Below are 17,249 nucleotides of genomic sequence, written 5' to 3'. Positions count from 1 at the left end.
CTCCACAAGGACTGATGTGCTTTTTCAGCTTCCTCTGTGGTGCGAGGAACAACATCAGGTGCCAATATGTACAGAATTCCTAGGGGTGGCACTGGGAATCTTTAATTCTCTTCTCAAAAGAGAACTGTGGTCGGTGAACACAGTTGGAAGTGACCAGTCCCCAGATGGCCGCAGTGCACAGCGAGCCAGCCCGGCTCTGGGGCACGCACAGCCTCTCTGTCACCACTCACACTCCAGGCATCCAGGAACAAGGTCTCCTGAATCCAAATCAAAGTCCTTCATTCTTAAGAGCGCCCTAAGACACAAACTGAAGAGCCGTCTTCATCAGCTGTTCTGATGGAGAAGAAAGACTGTGACGGGCAAAGGAGTGAGATTGTCCTAAACCTTGTAAGGTAAAAATGCTCTCCTCAAACATGTGGGTAAAATACTGAAATAAGCACCACTTGTCTTGCTCTGCCATCTGTATCCAGCACAGTGCTACATACCTCCAGATAAAAAACCAGAACAAAACCACAAACTAAAGACAAATCTTATTCTTAACTCAGAAAATGATACACTACACACAGGCAAGTTATCAGAAAATGCATTATATTTTGGTTTCCACCTTATTTAAAACTGATTTTGGTTTTCAATCAATCAAATCTGAATATGTCTGAGTTCAGTTTTCAATTTTTTTTTTCCCCCCGTAACAGTAATGATCTGAACGACCATAATTATAAAAGGGATGGGGAGAAACTCTGAGAACAAGAGAACAAGATACATAGTCTGAACTGTGCTCTCTTCCACATGAGCACTCTAGGGAATGTTAGTTTCAGCTCTTTGTGTTTGGTTGTTTTTTTTTTTTCCTTCAGGTTGTTACTAACAAAATCTCTACCGTTTATTAAAGCAAAGCTACAGTAATTTTTCTTGCAGTCTTACAGCAGGCTTTCATATTACCAGTAGGACTCGCATGCATGGATTGCAGTCACACACACACGCTCACAGACATTATACAGTAGCCAGTTGCCACCATTTTAAAAAAAAAAAAAAGAAAAAGAAAAAACAGACATTCATTTCTTTTAAGTGGTCAACATTAGAATCGCACCAAACTTTTGGATCAAAAAAAAAAAAAATACTGCACAGGTCTTCCACATCTACATGGTAAGTCATCCCTTCGCAACGGACGGAGCTCTCGTCTCCATTTGTTCAACATGCATCGCTGAAGCTTGAAGGCACGCTGGCCAAAGAGAGCCCTGTTCTGTTTTTGTCATCTTAACTCAAGTGTGCTGCTCTTGGGGTGCACAAAAAAAGGAAAAAAAATAAAGCCAAGCCCTTTTGCAGCACACCGGGAAAAGGTCATTCGGAGACCACAGTACTTGGAAGGCAGCCCAGCTGCCTGGATTCTACTTCTAACTGTGCTCTTGGAGGCATTGAAGGAATAGACTTGTCTTTAAAAATGACATATAAAGGCAAATATCTGCAAACCTTTACTTTTCAAACTGCTTACGGTAGCCTAACACTCCTGGAAGAAACTGGTCCTTCAGTCACCAGCTTCAAGTGGGAAACTTCCTACCTGCTGTCTTAAACACTGAAGCACCAGAGATTATAGGGCTGATGTGTTCAGGCATTCATCAGCTTCAGGAAAATTTAACACCAAAAAAAAGACTAAAATTAAAAGAAATCCCCAATGCCTCAAGAGCACTATATCAAACCAGAACTCTTGGGCTACTGACTGCCGGCACTGTCAGAAGCTGCTTGCTTCTGGGAAGACACCTAGAGGTTGAAGCCTTACGGTGATTTTGCATCCTCCCAGGGTGAGATTTGCTGAGCTTTACTGATTGTGAGATAAAGCAGTGTTTCAAAAAACTAAAACCAACAAACTCATAGTAACCATCACCAAAATCACCATTGGGAAAATTCCATTTGTTAGAAGGTCTCATTGAGAAACATCAGTCCCTGCCCCACAGAGCAGGACGGACACGATTAACGAAACCCAGAGTGACCCGTCCCCCGCAAGCCGGGCCTTCGAGGACTAATCCCCGAATTATATTGGAGGGGGAGAAAGAAAAATAAACTAAAAGAAGAAGGTTGTATCACCTTTTCCTCCTGTTAAAGTTTTAATCCTCTTATTCCACTTTTATTTCTTTGTTTTTTTCCCCCGATTCTCCCTTCCACTCTGCCACCTTAGCTGGGGGAGTTATTGGTACAAGAGTTTGGAGAGTCCTGCTCATTTATTGTGTTCAAGAGTACACACACCGGCTGCCGGGGCAGGTGGTGGTGGCTGTGTTCGCGGTGCTGCTCTTCCGCAGCACTAAAAAGCCCTTCCTCCTCGTCCCCGTGGGGGCGGCCGCTGCAGCTGTCGCAGAAGTCCAGGGGCCCGTCCAGAGCATCATCAATGAGCCCGTCGAACTCCTTGAGGTCATCGTCGTGATGGCCCCGGTTACATACGCAGACTTCGATGCCCGAGTCACCAGTGAAACGGCGCTGCCTGCCCGGCGTCTTGTCCTTCGCGTCGGGAATGGCGCTGCTCTGCTCCAAGCTCTCAGAGCTGTAACCTTTCAGCAGTTCCTCCTTGCACTCCGTATCCTTCTCGGGACCGGCCCTCTCCACTAGTTCGGCTCCCGTGCTGGTACCGCTGGGCTCGACGCTTTGCATTTTGGCAACTGCTCGCTCGACCAGCGCGGTGGTGGAGGGCTCGGGGTCCCCGAGGCCGGGGGATCCGGTGTTGTCAGTACTGCTGTTATTGCCGCTGGGTGCTGCTGAGCTGCTCTGTGCTGGCTGCAGGTTTCTTGGTGTGTCCGGGATTGTGCTACTGCTGCCTGCTGGGACGCACTGCTGATGTAAGGCACTATAGGGTGGCGGGGGGGTCGGCGGTCGGTTCACCACTTCCTCATAGGGAGGTAGTAAATAATTTGGCAAAAACCCTAAAAGGGGGAGGCAAGGAGGAGAAGTTATTTCACGAACAGCTTATCTTAGGAAACAAGTCATTAATACACGTTGGTATGTCATTTGTCATCTACCAGCACCTTCCCACCGAACAGCTCAATGGGCTTTACAAGGGGTGCTGAAGCTTGGCCCAAATGAGAAGCAGCAGTTATGGCACAGGAGGGCACCGTTACAGGAGGAGATGGACACAGTTGGGAACAGCAGCCTGATCTCCTGGCTCTCTAGTCTACACTTAGGGCTACCAGGCAAACCTCCCCCCAACCCTGTACCCCAATACAGCCCCATAAACCATCCCACGGGATGGCCTGCGTTGGCTGGAGGGAACAAGCTGGAAGATAACTCGCCAGCTGTCTCCAACACTGGCTTCTCAGCTGGGTTTCCACTTTCAAGAGCAAAGATTTCATCTCACAAAGCTTTGTGCAAATACGAGGAGACGAGCAGTTACAAGGAACTTAGGATCCTGGCTTTTGGTGGTTGTTTTAGTGCTGGATTCAGTTTTTCTGATGTGGTCAGAATAAATTGGCAGTACTGGCAAGAGAGTTTGGTTTGTTGTACTTAGAGCCTCTTGAATCTATGAAAGATCTTGTTTATTTCTTAAGAGGCAACAGAATAGTCTATATAGACAGAGTGGACTTAAATACTGCAAACATTTAAAGATAGCACTGCAGTTTTCCATGTGCGATTGCGTATCCCCGGGGCTAGGGAGGAACAGGCTGCTGGGGATTATTTCTGAGGTGGCTGCAAGAGTTTAACAAGAGAAGCAAGTTCATACATGCAATTCAACAGTCCATTACAGGAAACTCAGTTGTGGTACCTCCAGTCAAAAGGCCAAGACTTGCTGTTCTAGCACAGTGTAGCAGGGCATGAAGGGGAGCACAAAGCGATTGTACTTTCCCTGAGCCGTGGGCAACAGCTCCTTTGTGCCAAGTCCTAGGGCTGCTCACCAGCAGCATGGTCTGGGAACCGTGGCACAGAGTGGGAACCAGCACAGTCCCTGCTGAGGCACTACTTCCACCCAGCCCGTGTGACTGAATTTCGTGAAGCCACTTCCCACATCTCAGTCCCACCAGCAGCAAGTGCAGGCTGGAAAGGAGGAGCATCCATAAAGTCCTGAATGAGATATTTTAAGACCCCTCCCAGAAGAACACGCAGGGATCGCCGCACTCACAGCGCTAAGGGTGGGTATGAGGTGCTGTAGCTGGTGTGGTTCGACTCAAGGGGGCTCAAATGCATCCAGCAGCTGGAATATGCCACCCCCTCTCTACAAGCCAAGGTCAGGCAGCAAAGCTGCCCACCACCTCTTGCGAAGCCCAAGCACTGCTCCCCGCTTCCACCCAACACAGGAAGCTCGCTGCTGCCCTGCACCCCATGACCCCCAGGAAAAAAGGTGAGATACACATACGGAAATAAAATGGCAGGGCTGAATAGTTATGGGCTTCCCGGTAAGCGATCAGGTTGATCTCATGTTGCCGCTGCTGGGCTTGGAGACGATGCTTGGTGCGTCGGTGATGGCAAACACAACAGCAGCTGAGGATGATGATGATGGTCCACACCAGCCAAAACCCTGCAGCGGGGGAGAGCAAGTGTTATTCACAGCACAAGAGCCACATCCAAACCCAGGAAATCCCATGCAGGCAATGGAGAAGAAAAGCCTGGATCTGAACCCTGCACTGCTCTAAAGACAGATAGATGCGTTGCACCAGGAGGCTTCAACACAGTGTGCGTGACTGCTACTCTGGCAGCCTTGACAGAATCAGGTAACTCTGTGCAGTTTGGTACAGTGTGGAGTATGTTCGATAAGTACACCTCTGGAAGAGAACGAAACATGGAGACAAGGCTAAGCTCCCCACCACCATTGCTCCCACCCCTTGGATATCATTTCTTCTAGCCAAAAATATGAGCAGAGCTGTGAATAGCATTGAACTTGTCTCCCACAGACACTTTGGTTTGAAAATAACAATCAAGACACAAAAGACACTCTGCAGATTGACCACAGAAGAAGAGAAAACCCCAAGCACTATGTTTTGCTTTTGTTTGCACTGCTCTTTAATTTCCAGCCCAAATCCTTCATTGTTATGTTTAACAAAAACATATTCCTTTTACATAAATGTCTCAAAATATTTTTAAAACTTATTTTTGTATTCAGTGTCTTAAATTATCCAAAATTAAATTAAACTAGCCCCCCACTCTGAATCCTCAAGAAACCTAATTTCTGCTCCAGCTGTGGTCACGGCTCGTTTCTGTGCACTGTCATATGTACACTGTTCCTTAAAAGGGAATTTTAAAAGAACACTTCCTGAATTTTCTCCACTCCCTCCAACACGTAGAATAATTCCCCCTTTCTGCGAACCCCACTTCATGTTTGCATGCACTAGAAAAATGTTTCAAAGACACACTTCAAAGAGCTACAACATTCACTCCAGATTAGGCTTTTGCCTCCTGCAACTACAGCCCACAGCTTTACCTGCCTCAGAGGTGTCTGTAATCTCGATCTTTTTTAAACTCAGTTTTTGCAGCTAAGGATACCAGGAGAGCTCCCCCTTTAGAAACATGTAGGCCCGGCAAACATTCCTCAGCAGAGATCACAACACTGTTTTTCTTTTGGTTAAGACTTTTCTGTCACTCTTCATTATTCCCAAACAGACAAAATGAAGACTCCTAGTGCTACAGCCCATTTTTAGCAAGGCCATTCTGCCCCGTGAGAAAAAACTGGTTTTTTCTCCCCAGTAAAAACCTCTAGTCTCGCCTCTACAATACCTTGATGTTTTCAGCATCCCCTGCTGAGTTAGCGATGTCTTCTCTGCTAAGAGCTGGGTGGGGAAAGGTGAACAGTTTAGGAATTTGAAGAATGAGATGGAGTATTGCTCTGGCTCAGGGCAAAGTGCAGTCGACCCATATCACCCATCTCAGAGCCCTGCATTGGGCTGTTTGTAGGTGAACTGGATATGCCGTATCGTGCCTCCGAGCATTTTGAGCAGGGACTTTCACCTCCCTGTGTCGTAACCCAAATTCTTCATGTATTCTGGCACAGCAAACTGAAATCTCTCTCTTGGCTTGCGCAACCAATTTCCCTAATGGACTGGATTTTGCCTTATGCCCAAACTTATCAAAACCTGCTATCAAATGAAGGTGTTACATGCTCTGTTTTGGGTTTTTTTTTTGCTTGGCTGGAAATCAGGGTTCCTAGGAAGCTTTTCTAGCCAGCCGGCTCAGCTGTACCACAAAGGGCAGAGAGAAGACTGTGATCTTTGCTCCAGAGAAGCAAAGGACAAAGCACTAGAGATGCCCTCTGCACTTCCTTCAAACCAAGCTGAGAAAGTGTCCACTACCCTCTAAACACCCTCCTGCTTCTAAATAAGCCTTTTTATATATACTAAAAGAATCTCGTCCACCCTTCCCTCTAAAACCAGTCATTTGCAACCACCCCTGTACCCCCCCGCCACTACCAGAACCTTGCCATGCAAACGCAATACACACTCTCTTGCAGTTTGAAGACTCCCACCAATACACTTCATTTCTTGCTAAGAGAAGGTCCCTTGGCTCTTGCTTGCTGAGGAAGCAAGAACACACTCATCAAGACCAGGTCATTGGCACAGCACTGAAGCAGGCCTGCAGTTCATCTTCTAAGTACTCCTTATTTTTGAAGGGCACTCCATGATCATGTGTTCAAAAACAATGGAAAATTACACCCAGCTATCCAGGGATTTTAGCTCTACAGTTATGAAAACAGATGCTTTTTAACACATTTGATCATGTCCCTTCCCAAGAACTCTAGATGGAATGGTAGCAAGCAGCACTCAGTTAGTTAAGATGTCCTGGAGAACTGCCACTGTTAAGCAATTTCAGCTGTAGCAGCCGAATTTTTCTGCAGGGAATAACTGCTCCCACCCAAGCCTGCATCCAGAAGATTAAAAAAAGTATTCTTTAGAAAACTTCTCTACCCATTCCAAAGAAATCCCAAAGTGCTTTGCAGACAAACCGATGCACAAGCTCAGAGTAGGGGTCAAAGTAAGCTCAGCCATTCCTGGGAAGACATGCAGCAGCTCTGTAAACAACAGGCAGTAACAACATATAACAGTTTAGGATAATAAATTAATGTTGGATCCTACTGAAACCACAGGTGGCATTTTAAGTAAACAGACCATAATTTACTGCATTGCAATCTGGCCACAGTGCCAGGAACAACACCTCCATTCTCATGCAAAGGGTCTATTGCATACTCGCAACCACAAGTGGATGAGATCTGTTGTTTTTCATGGGAATTTCCAGAAAAAGAACCCACTAATACCACGTTATTGCCTGGTTTCATTAACCGCTGACAATTCCTCAAGCTTCTAGGAATTACTCAACCCCTGACTCAGCATGAGCCCAAGTTCTTGCCCAGATGATCACGGGAGGTCAGCAGCGTGTGCCCACCACAGCCATTTGCTGGCCTGGCTTCTGGCATCCTCCTTAATGGCCCCACCTTGTCACACAACAGCACATCTGCACCGCAGGGCCAAAAGCCTCCCCCCAGTGCACAGGAAGCAATAGAATGGGACACCCATAGGTGCTGAGGCATACGAGGGCCTCCTTGGTTGTTGCTTGAGCCGGGGCACTAGCGCTGAAAGATCGGATGCAGCTCTGGTTGCAAGCCCAGCATGGCACTGGGAGTCCAGGGCCTCCATAAAAGGCTCTACAACATGCCCTAGTCAGAAGTCTGGGCACAACTGCAAATTTGGCTGCAGAACAGAAAAACTTTAAAGCCTAGCAAATATATAGTACAGTCCTTTATTTGGAATAAAGCTATGCATACAACGCCAAGTGCAATTGTAAATATTATGTCTAAAAGTATGGAGCGAACAGAGAAGATGTCCAGGGCTGAGCTGTGCATTTGTACACCTGGTGATGCTTGGCTTCAAACCAGCAGCAGGGAGATAAGCCAAGCAGAGCACTGGCCCATGCACCCAGCGGCTCCTCTGGCAGGAGGGGAAGGAAGGGAATTTCAAATTCACCCAAAGACAACACTACATGATCAGGAAACGTGGAGGCTGAGCACAGTAGCGGTACATGCTAACACCTCGTTCACGGCAAAAGCAAGCACCAGCTCTGCCTCGTGCTGAAAATGGGTGAGATGTGCAAAGGCAACAGAAGTTTGGCATTAAAAGGCCTCTAAAAGCCAAGTAAAACTGGGCTTCTAGTTGCCTTCACTGTTCCCAAAAGTCTTCCCCATCCCCAAAAGCCTTCCCTACGTTCTTCAACACGCACCTCCTTCCCAAATGGACACAAGCTGGTTTTCAGCTGCATTGTGCTGAGCTACTGCTGCAGTCACTGAAAAAGGAGAAAAGATTGGGAGACACCGGGCATCCTGAGTCAAGTTTGCCATTAAATGTCTGATTTGAGAGAGACTGTTTCCCACTGACAACCCGGCAGTGACCACAGGGAACAAAAGCTCGTGGCAACCTGAGGGCAACATGACAGGCAGAGAGCAAACAGGGTCTCTGAAAAAACAACCGCTGGTGGACAGTATCGACAGAAGCGATGCACCAGTTTGCAGCTAAACATGCACCAGGGGATCATCGGACTTGAAGGCAATTTCATGTTTGCTCTTGGTTTATGGAAGAGTCAGAAGCTGAAACACTCTCCAGTCCAAGAAAGGCTGGGTCCTGAGAAACACTGCTGTATTTTCTGTCAAATTCACTGGTGATGCAAACAGGTGGATAATGATGTAACCAAAGGTTGAATCAGACACAGCCAAGGAGCTGAGTTTTGTCAAGAGATTTCCCTGACAGACTTCAAAACCTTTCATAAAAATAAAAAAGTACCACCAACCTCTTAGCCAGCATCAGTCAGGCTCAGAGATGTAAGGTCTACATGAGCGGCAAGCTCAGAGAGTCAGAACAGGAGCTGCAGAAAGACCCGGGAACAGAATTAGCTCCCATGAAAGCCATCTCTCGCAAGCAGAGGAAATACCAAAGAAAGAGAAGGCTAATATGTTTACAGTGTCCTTGGGAAAGGGAGCCCCATCACATGGTCACACACCAGAGATGTCTTCTACCAGCTGTGAAAGAACATGACAGGCTTAAATCTTCAAGAAAAACTTTTCTGGGACACTGACCATAGTTTTGCTCAAAGTTAAGAATAATTAAGAATAAAAAAAACCCAGAGCATTCCCCTCCTCATGAAAAAGGGGGGAGCAGTGTTCAGTCTGATGCTGTACTGTATTTGCTGTCTGGGACGTTGCCATCAGCATTCCCATAGAGGGAAGCTCCTTTTATCCTGTGCAAAATGGAAAACGTTTTCTGGAGCGTTCCAAGGGTAGGAACAGAGAAATCTGCCCTCAAGTTCATGGTAAACTTGGGCAAATGCCATTGCTCTGTTGGCAGGAAGTCCCCTAAAAGCAAGCCAAAACATACTGCAAAGTGTTTTTGTGTCTGCCTGACAAGCATCTGGGTAATAACTTTGGCTCCATGAGAGCTGGTTCTGAACAGAAGGAGAAGTGGGACAATTTCATTGACGAAAAAGTTATGTCCCAAATGGTGGCCTCACAGTCAGCCATGGCTGGAGAAAAAAGTCTTTCACAGGGCCAACCCTATCATCAAAAATAAGAGAGAGATTTAATTGGTACCACAACTCGGATGCACTTGGGTTTAATAGTGTCCTTGGCGCAGAGATCGCATCGTCTCCTGCCACTTCAGACATGAGCCTGTACGAGTCAACGCTGCTGCTCAAGAATGTCAGATGAAGGATCCAGGCCATAGGCCTATGAACATTTTAAGAAGGAAAAAAAGAAGTTGCTGAATGACGTGGTCTTCTCCTGTCTGTCTCTTCCATACCTCCTGCTGCCTCCTCCACTTCTTCTTGTGCCAGCACAAAGTTGTGCGCAACTGTGGTTTGAACTGGTTTGAGGGAACCAGAGCAGGTTGAAACTCATCTGCCAAACACAACAGCAGCAAGAGAAAGACTGTGACTTTCAGTGACAGTTTTATGTCATTTTAAATCAGTGTAACTGCAGTCCCAGCCTGACCACACTGCAGGAAAAAGTTACTAAATATTTGTACAGTACAATAGCAAAACAAAAAAGCTGAAGGCAACATCTCCAACTCCTGCTTGCTTGCTCCCAGACTGGTAACAGACAAAAGGAGATAGATGTTAACTGCAGCTGGTTTCTAGTTTTCAGAATAGCATCCAGTATACATGGTACACCCACTGCCATGAGATAAGATGGAAAAAGACACGTTTCAGAAAAATCCTTTGCTTATCTTGCAACAGCAGTCAACTTGAGGCGGTAAATCTGCAGACACTGTTTTTATGCCTCTCTCCTGGGGAGGGAGCAATTGCTCCTGTCCTCCAGCAGACATGTTTGTAGTCAATTCCAGCTGACTTACCCCTCCCAAGACATCTATGCTGGTAAAGTGTATGTTGAACAGTGGTCTAACCTAGATCAGAGGGGAACATCCAGCTGAGACCATGTCCAGAACATCCGGGAACAAGACCTGGGAAACAGTCTGCACCAACAGATCTGGATATCTGGTGAGGAGCTGGATTGGAGGTACAGAAGGCAGAGGGTGAAAGAGCACCAGCAAGCTCTCTTCCCTTTCCTTGCTGTTTAACGCAGAGCAGGTGGGAGCAGGCCACATGGGACAAAAGTCAGTATCTGCACAGTCAGACTATGCAGGACAGCTTGCCTTCTCTGGATTTGTGAATTTTACGAGTCACACCAAAACAAGCATAAAGATGATTTTGTTGTCTGGATTAGGCTACAAAAAGTACAAGGAAATCAGAAAATAACTCCCTTGGTGACCCTATTTATCATGAATTTCTGCATGGTTGTGACATCTGTTTTGTTTGCCCTGTATTTTCAACTAGGCTTTGTCATGGGAGGGTTATCTCTGAAGTACCAGCTAAGGAGTAACAGCAGCCAAAGGTGAAGTTTGATACACCTAGGAAAGAGAAAGCAGGTACAACCATGTAGGAGGCTGGGTGAAAGGCAAGGAACAGGGCAAATCCCTCTCTGAAAAGGCATGCGGTTATACTGAAGGATAAGATAACACAGGGTGAGGAAGAAAACACAGGACTGACGAGTTGTTTGACTGAGGGTTTTGGAGACTGCAGCAAAGTCTTGGAAATAAATTCCTATTATAAAGCTGACCTGGAACACGTACGTGGTACAGCAGTTGCTTTAGTTTTAGCAACTAACCGTATCCTTGCCAAAATTTTCTGGCAGCATGCTTTTTGGGGAAAAGATCTGTCTAGAGATTCCAAGGGGAAGCGTGCAGAGATGAGCAAAATGTTCAAAATCAGCAAAAACATCAACTGTGCTGCCTGCAAACAGAACATTTTTTCCTGTACAACCCTTCCACTAGCGCCCAAACAGTCAAGATCTTTTTTCTTTTTTTTTTCTTTCAGAAACAGAGGGGCTCAGTATCACTGCTAAAGCAGCCAAAACAAAGCAAAATAGGCATATCCAACATCTGAATACTCACTCATCACCAATGCTGGTTTGTTGTACAGTGCCTAAGTGACCCAAGACCAGCTAAGCCCTAACTTTGAAATCCTACAACAGAGATCTTCTGCGCGCAGTGACCAGCTGCCTGTTTCCATGCTCCACAATTCCTGAAGCATGGCCTACTATTCTTCCAACCACACCATGCAAAACACTTCCTACAGCTTTGCTTGCTGTGTTCAGGGCCTCTGGAATCACCTAATTTCATGCTGGTCCTCAATAGGCAAGGAGAGACACAAGGACAGATGTCAAGAGATCTGGATTTGGTTTTCAGTTTACATTATACACTTAAACTCAGGAAACTCCAGAATAGCTGAGCCTTAATTCTTAACTTGCAAAATGCAGGAACTGAATTCTGTGATTACCTTCTCTCCTGTATTTTGAAACGTGGTATTTTGGAACACTGAAGCAATAAGACACTTATCAGGCCTGGACAAAGGCCAACACTGGAAAACTTCAGCAAATCACCATCACTTCATAACAGACCTGAGTAAGAACTGTTAGTAAGCAAAATCCAGTGGCTGCTGCCATTCTCCCAAGACCACAATCTCCTCCTTAGGGACTGTGAGCTCTCTGCAAAGCCCACAGAAATTGTTAGGCTAAAATGTTGAACCAGCTCAACCACCATCCAAACACACACCTTTCCCTATGTGAGGAAATGCAACACTAAAGCTCCTTCTTCTCTCTTACTTTTTATGATTCTATTCCAAGAAAATGAAGAGACATAACTGCACTTTTTTTCCCCACGTTACCGGCTAGCAAGCTTGAGCTAAGAACTAATTAGACTTTTACATAGCTATTAGACCTATATAAATCTGGATATAGTTTTATTATTTGGCAACAAGGCACTATTTTTTTTTTAAATAAGAGATGGGTGGGGAATCCAAACTAGGCTGTTATCTAATTTTAAACACAGGCTGTCCACCTGCTTGGCATATCACGTTCTCCATTCCTCCACTCCACCCCTTAACAAAATAATACCTTGATTTTGCATCCTATTCCACTACCTTCAAGGACTGGATTATAATTACTGCAACCCTACTTGCTGTCTAGAAATATTGAGATCAGACATTTTCAAAGAGAAACTTCCCACAAATTCCTAAACGGGGAAAAAGATTCTTTTTATGGGAAAAACTCCAAGTGGCCACAAGACAGGATCACATTTCAGAAGGCATGTCCAAAGACAGACTAGTTTTCTTTTCCATTTCAAATGCCACCCTCCTCTGCTTCTTTTCCCCACAAAGCTGTGGTGGTAAATAAATCCAGGATTTAATTCAACAGGACTAGCAAGAGGTCTGTTTTCAGGCACACAAAAGCACTAGTGGTCTGAGAAGGTCAAGAGGAGCAGAAACTTCTCAAAAACTATTTCAGTACATGCATCCACAGGTTCAAATCAAAACACAGAACAACCATGAAGCCATACTTAAAAGGTGCTGCTAAGTTAACTGTTCATTAACCAAAATTTATTATTAACTTTTAAAAAGCTAATCTATTCCCAAGCATGTAGAGCCATTGCTCTCCACACCACCAATTCACTGCTCATATTAAGACTATTTACATAAAATATCACTGCTATTCACCTTGAAGGTCTTAAGAGTGCCTCACCACACGAACCTACCAAAGATACTCAGCAACTCCTGGAGCAGCACATAAGTTCTGCAGCTGTGGTCGCAAGCTCTAGAATATGAGTTTTCATTTAAAGGACATGCTTCCCCTGTGCCTCCCCCACTACACCCTCATCCCAGAAACTTTTTTCTAGCACTCCTAATGGCAAAGCAAGCTTTGAAAACACTAATCAATTTTAAATCAATGTTGGACGTTTGCCTGAATTTGCAGAAAGCCTAGAAGAATAGGTCTTAAGTTTGCATTATTCCCCTCACCTCAGTGTGGTATATGATGCTCTCTGCAATGCAGAAGGAATCTGAATGTCAACACAGAAACCCATTCCTACCAAGGAACCATCCAGCAGTGCGTGCCACTAATATGTTTATTCCATGATCTCAGCGTGACCTATGTGCCTGCCCTATAAAGCAGCCTGAAATATTCTGCCTCCTTCTAACAAAATCTGGTTTTATCTTCCAAGAACTCTCATGATGCAGCCAGGCACTGCCAAGTACAAAAGTCTGCGCCATACTGAGAGCGCAAAGATAGTTAAAGTAAAAATAATTCCATTAAAATGGCAGGGGGCTATTGTTCAGACTGTATTGTTTGTATGCAAGTCAATTAAGCCTCTCTTAAGATGTCCATGGGAGAAACATGGCGACTATGAAATAAGCTGCAGTGTGCAGCTGTACTCCATGTTGTTGCTCAATTTAGATCCTGCTTGCCAGAGAGTCTGTAAACCCTTACATACATGCATCTTCCTCTACATGTCCACCCACACAAATCCAAAACTGGGTCTGACCTTCCCCACTCTGCTTTGTCCATGCACCCCCATATAGTCCAAACAAATTCCAGCCATCCGTCCTGCCTGTGCTACAATCTGAACCAGGCAGTCCAAGGCAGCCATGTATTCATGCCTCTTTCTCAGCCTGCTAGGGTCCCTGGAGCTGCCCTCCCCCAGCCCTGAACTGTTTCTTGAACTGTTTGGAAACTTCTGAAGATAAAGCTGCTGTAAAAAGTCTGCAGTACATTCAAATCCTGCCATTAGTATCAACACAGCCAGCCACTACAGTCTGATGCACAGTGTGTCTTGAAAGAATCTGAAAGAGTTCTGTATAGTTTACAGCCACATCCTCCATGCTTCTCTGGTTAATTTGAAAAATAAAAGCGTGTTTCCAGACTAAAGGATGAAGTGTCAGCTACTCCTGACCTTGGATCCAGGTTAAGTGACAGTCTTTGTACTTATAATACATTTCCACACAGGCACTACTTTGAGAAAGTGAAACTGGGCACAGCAGAGGAATTAAGTAGATAACACAGTTGCATAAAGGCTACAAGATACCACTGGGTGTGGTAAGAACGTTTCTCCAGTTTCTACCACGGGGATACAATGTTCAGAGTTCCACATTTCCAAATTCTAGGAGCGCAGATGTCTTCTCAGCCTAGGCTCCTGGCAGTACAACAGCATGTCAAAACGTTCGACCCTTTGTGCTCCTCCTCAAGAAAGGAAGACACCATCAGATCGGCACAACTCTAAAAGTTTGCCCTTAAAAATTCAGCATTTCTTATCTTCCTATCCTTTCAACTTCCTATTTTCCACATATCTCTATCAGAGTTTTGCTGACCTGCTTTGACCTACGTGCTGCTGTCTAAAGGGACTTAGCAAATATAGTCACTCAACCACTCACTAGAAACCTGGGTAGTTCCAAATCCCAGATTTTGGGAAAGAGGAGATAAGAGGGGTTGCAATGGGCAATGTACGTTCCTCACAGTACACAGTATTCAGCCACTGCCAGCCCACAAGATCTGCCCAAGACCCTCTCCACCCAAAGAGCTGTGCTCCAAACACAATGCGTCCTGAAAGGAATGAACGTCCTGGCCCTGCTCCTTGAAAGCACAGCTTTAAAAAGATAGATTAGATTTAAACTGTCATTCTTGCAAAGAACTAAAACAATAAGATGAAAGATACTGAATTAATTCTCTGTTTGAGTGTGTCAAACTCTAGTGTTGTGCGCATCGGCATTTCTCCCTCAAGCGTGGTTTCCTCACTCGTATACAATGCTATTTTGAGTACCCTCAGTATTGCCCAAATCAGTGAGAAGACCAAACAACAAATCTCCAGTCATGAACGTGGCAAGACGACCCATTACTCATCAAAAAGCAGCCAATGCCCATTGAAACAACCCTATTTCCCTTGCCGTATCAGGTCCACTCCGGTTTGTGTTGCAGTGAAATGCGATGGCAATGCATAACGAGGGCTGAATACAAAATCCCATGGGACACAAGCCAGACCTGTAGTATGGTATGAGAGCCATGCAGATTAGGAAGGGAAGCCATACAAAATGGAAGGACTTACACCAGAGTTCATAGTAGTAGTTGCAACACTGGGATTGTCCACAACAGTGGCCCGTTTCACATATGTAACTTTGATTGTTGACACCCATGCAGGTTTCCTTGTCCTAAAATTAAACAGACACACTTTTAAGATGCTTTGTCAGTATCTTCTGTAAATGTAATCTTTTACTCAACGATCTGCAAGCATTTGAAAAGTCACAAGTTACGGTCTTGGGAAACTCTAAAATACATAAAGAGGTTAAAAAACAGCTGAGGATCACCAAAAACCATGAAGGAAGAAAACCCCGTATCTCCAAACTCATGAGTTACAGTGCTTTATCATCTAGTCTGCACTGCCTTCTCATCATCCCTTTCCTTTTCCATTAAAAGTTATCACGGTTTAGGAGTCAGACATTCTCTTAAGAGAGAGATGTCATTTGTTCCACATTTTACACAATATTGCTGCATTACTGAGGCTAAATGCCAAGTGGAGGAAACGCATTCATAAACAGAACATTATAATTTGAGAGAAGACTGCTTGGATTCATTTAGATCTAAATGATAATTACAGTATGTTCTTGCGAGATTCCAATCTAAAATGATTCCTTCATAATTAGCCATATGCTTTACATAAGATCAGCATTCCTGCAAAACTTCTTCCTGAAATAGTGAAGTAGTCCAGGAGCAGAGCCAAATCAGCTGTACAGTATCACCCAGCAGGTCCTCAGGACACTCAAGATGGAAAAGGACTACAGTGCAAGATCTCAGTCCCTGACATGGTGCATCACTTCACAAAAGTCTGCACTTTCCTACTACTCTGAAAACATGGGAGGGCGGGGGAAGTACAAAACACAGGAAAACAAGCATTTTACAGGCCGTGGTTTGTACGTCCTCTAATAGGCTCAGGGGCAACGTGGAAGTTAGAAGACACTACACAGTTTCTTAAGAAACAAACAGATCTCAAAAAACATTGGTTACAAACAAACCTGTTATAGTCTAAAATTTTCACTTTCTTTCACTTAAAATTTATTATAAGGCAAAGAAAATGAGGGGAGGTTTTTACTGAAAGATGTGTTGAAAGAATTCGATTTATAAGTACCACCTTTCAAAAACAAACAAAAAACCAAACAGAAAAGCCCGACAAAACCCAACCAGCTAAAAACAGCAAACCCAGCCAGCAGGCTACAGGAATGTACATCAGTGGATCCCAACACCTGCTGAACTGCACTGTTCCTCTATTTTATCTGAGCGCACCACAGCCACACTTCTCACCAGCCTCTATGGAGTCACCATATGCGCAAAATACAAAGTCCATTTCAAATGACAGACCAGCTCACTGAACAAGTGATGCAAGGCAGCAGTCTCAATGCAGAAGAGTCCTGCCCTAAGTTCTTAAGGAGAGTCAGTCTATTTGGGGATCTGGGGGAGCACCAGCACTCCCCCACCACGCAGCATCCCAGTCAGAGCTGCATCTCCCCAAGACTGGGCCCTCACCCGAGCACCCATACTACAGCAGCACTATAACTTCTAAAAGCAGAACAACCTCCTACCACCTATGGTTCAACAGAAAAGATCCCACACTGCATTTTTCTCCTAAGAAGTCCCACCAACTTTTGAAAGGGTTTTTGATCATGTGAGGGCAGAATTCAGTACACACAACTCAGCATGTGATATACTGCTCCCCCTCCTTCCACTGGTATCATGATTTCCACAACAGGCCCTAAAAAGCACCAACGGGCCATCTCCTTAAAACTCATCCACAGAGGCAACAGGCTGGGGGGGTTCCTGCCTCCTTTTCCCATGTAGAGTAGAACATTTTGCTGGATGGACCAGTCCAACTGCTTTACTACAGGTAGCTAAAGGCAAACATTTTATATTCTTGTCTTGAGATGCTGCGTGCCAA

General features: G+C 45.1%; 1 protein-coding gene across 4 annotated transcripts in view; it reads right to left on the bottom strand.

The window, feature by feature from the left end:
* Nucleotides 1-571: 571 nt before the first annotated feature.
* Nucleotides 572-17,249, bottom strand: part of WBP1L (WW domain binding protein 1 like) — a 60,584-nt gene continuing 43,906 nt past the window's right edge. For 3 of the 4 annotated variants that reach the window (XM_074875187.1, XM_074875188.1, XM_074875190.1), the window contains exons 2-4: nucleotides 15,369-15,471; nucleotides 4,328-4,489; nucleotides 572-2,903 (exon numbers count right to left, since the gene is read on the bottom strand). In XM_074875187.1, coding sequence (XP_074731288.1) covers nucleotides 2,164-2,903; nucleotides 4,328-4,489; nucleotides 15,369-15,471 — 1,005 coding nt within the window. In that variant the 3' untranslated portion in view covers nucleotides 572-2,163. The remainder of the gene's footprint in view (nucleotides 2,904-4,327; nucleotides 4,490-15,368; nucleotides 15,472-17,249) is intronic. The other variant, XM_074875189.1, reaches the window with a different exon arrangement.

Source organism: Strix uralensis, chromosome 7 (genome assembly GCF_047716275.1).
Source record: "Strix uralensis isolate ZFMK-TIS-50842 chromosome 7, bStrUra1, whole genome shotgun sequence".
In the NCBI taxonomy this organism is placed as follows: domain Eukaryota; kingdom Metazoa; phylum Chordata; class Aves; order Strigiformes; family Strigidae; genus Strix; species Strix uralensis.
Note: the sequence above shows the minus strand (reverse complement) of the source record. Positions and strands in the feature narration are given on the sequence as shown.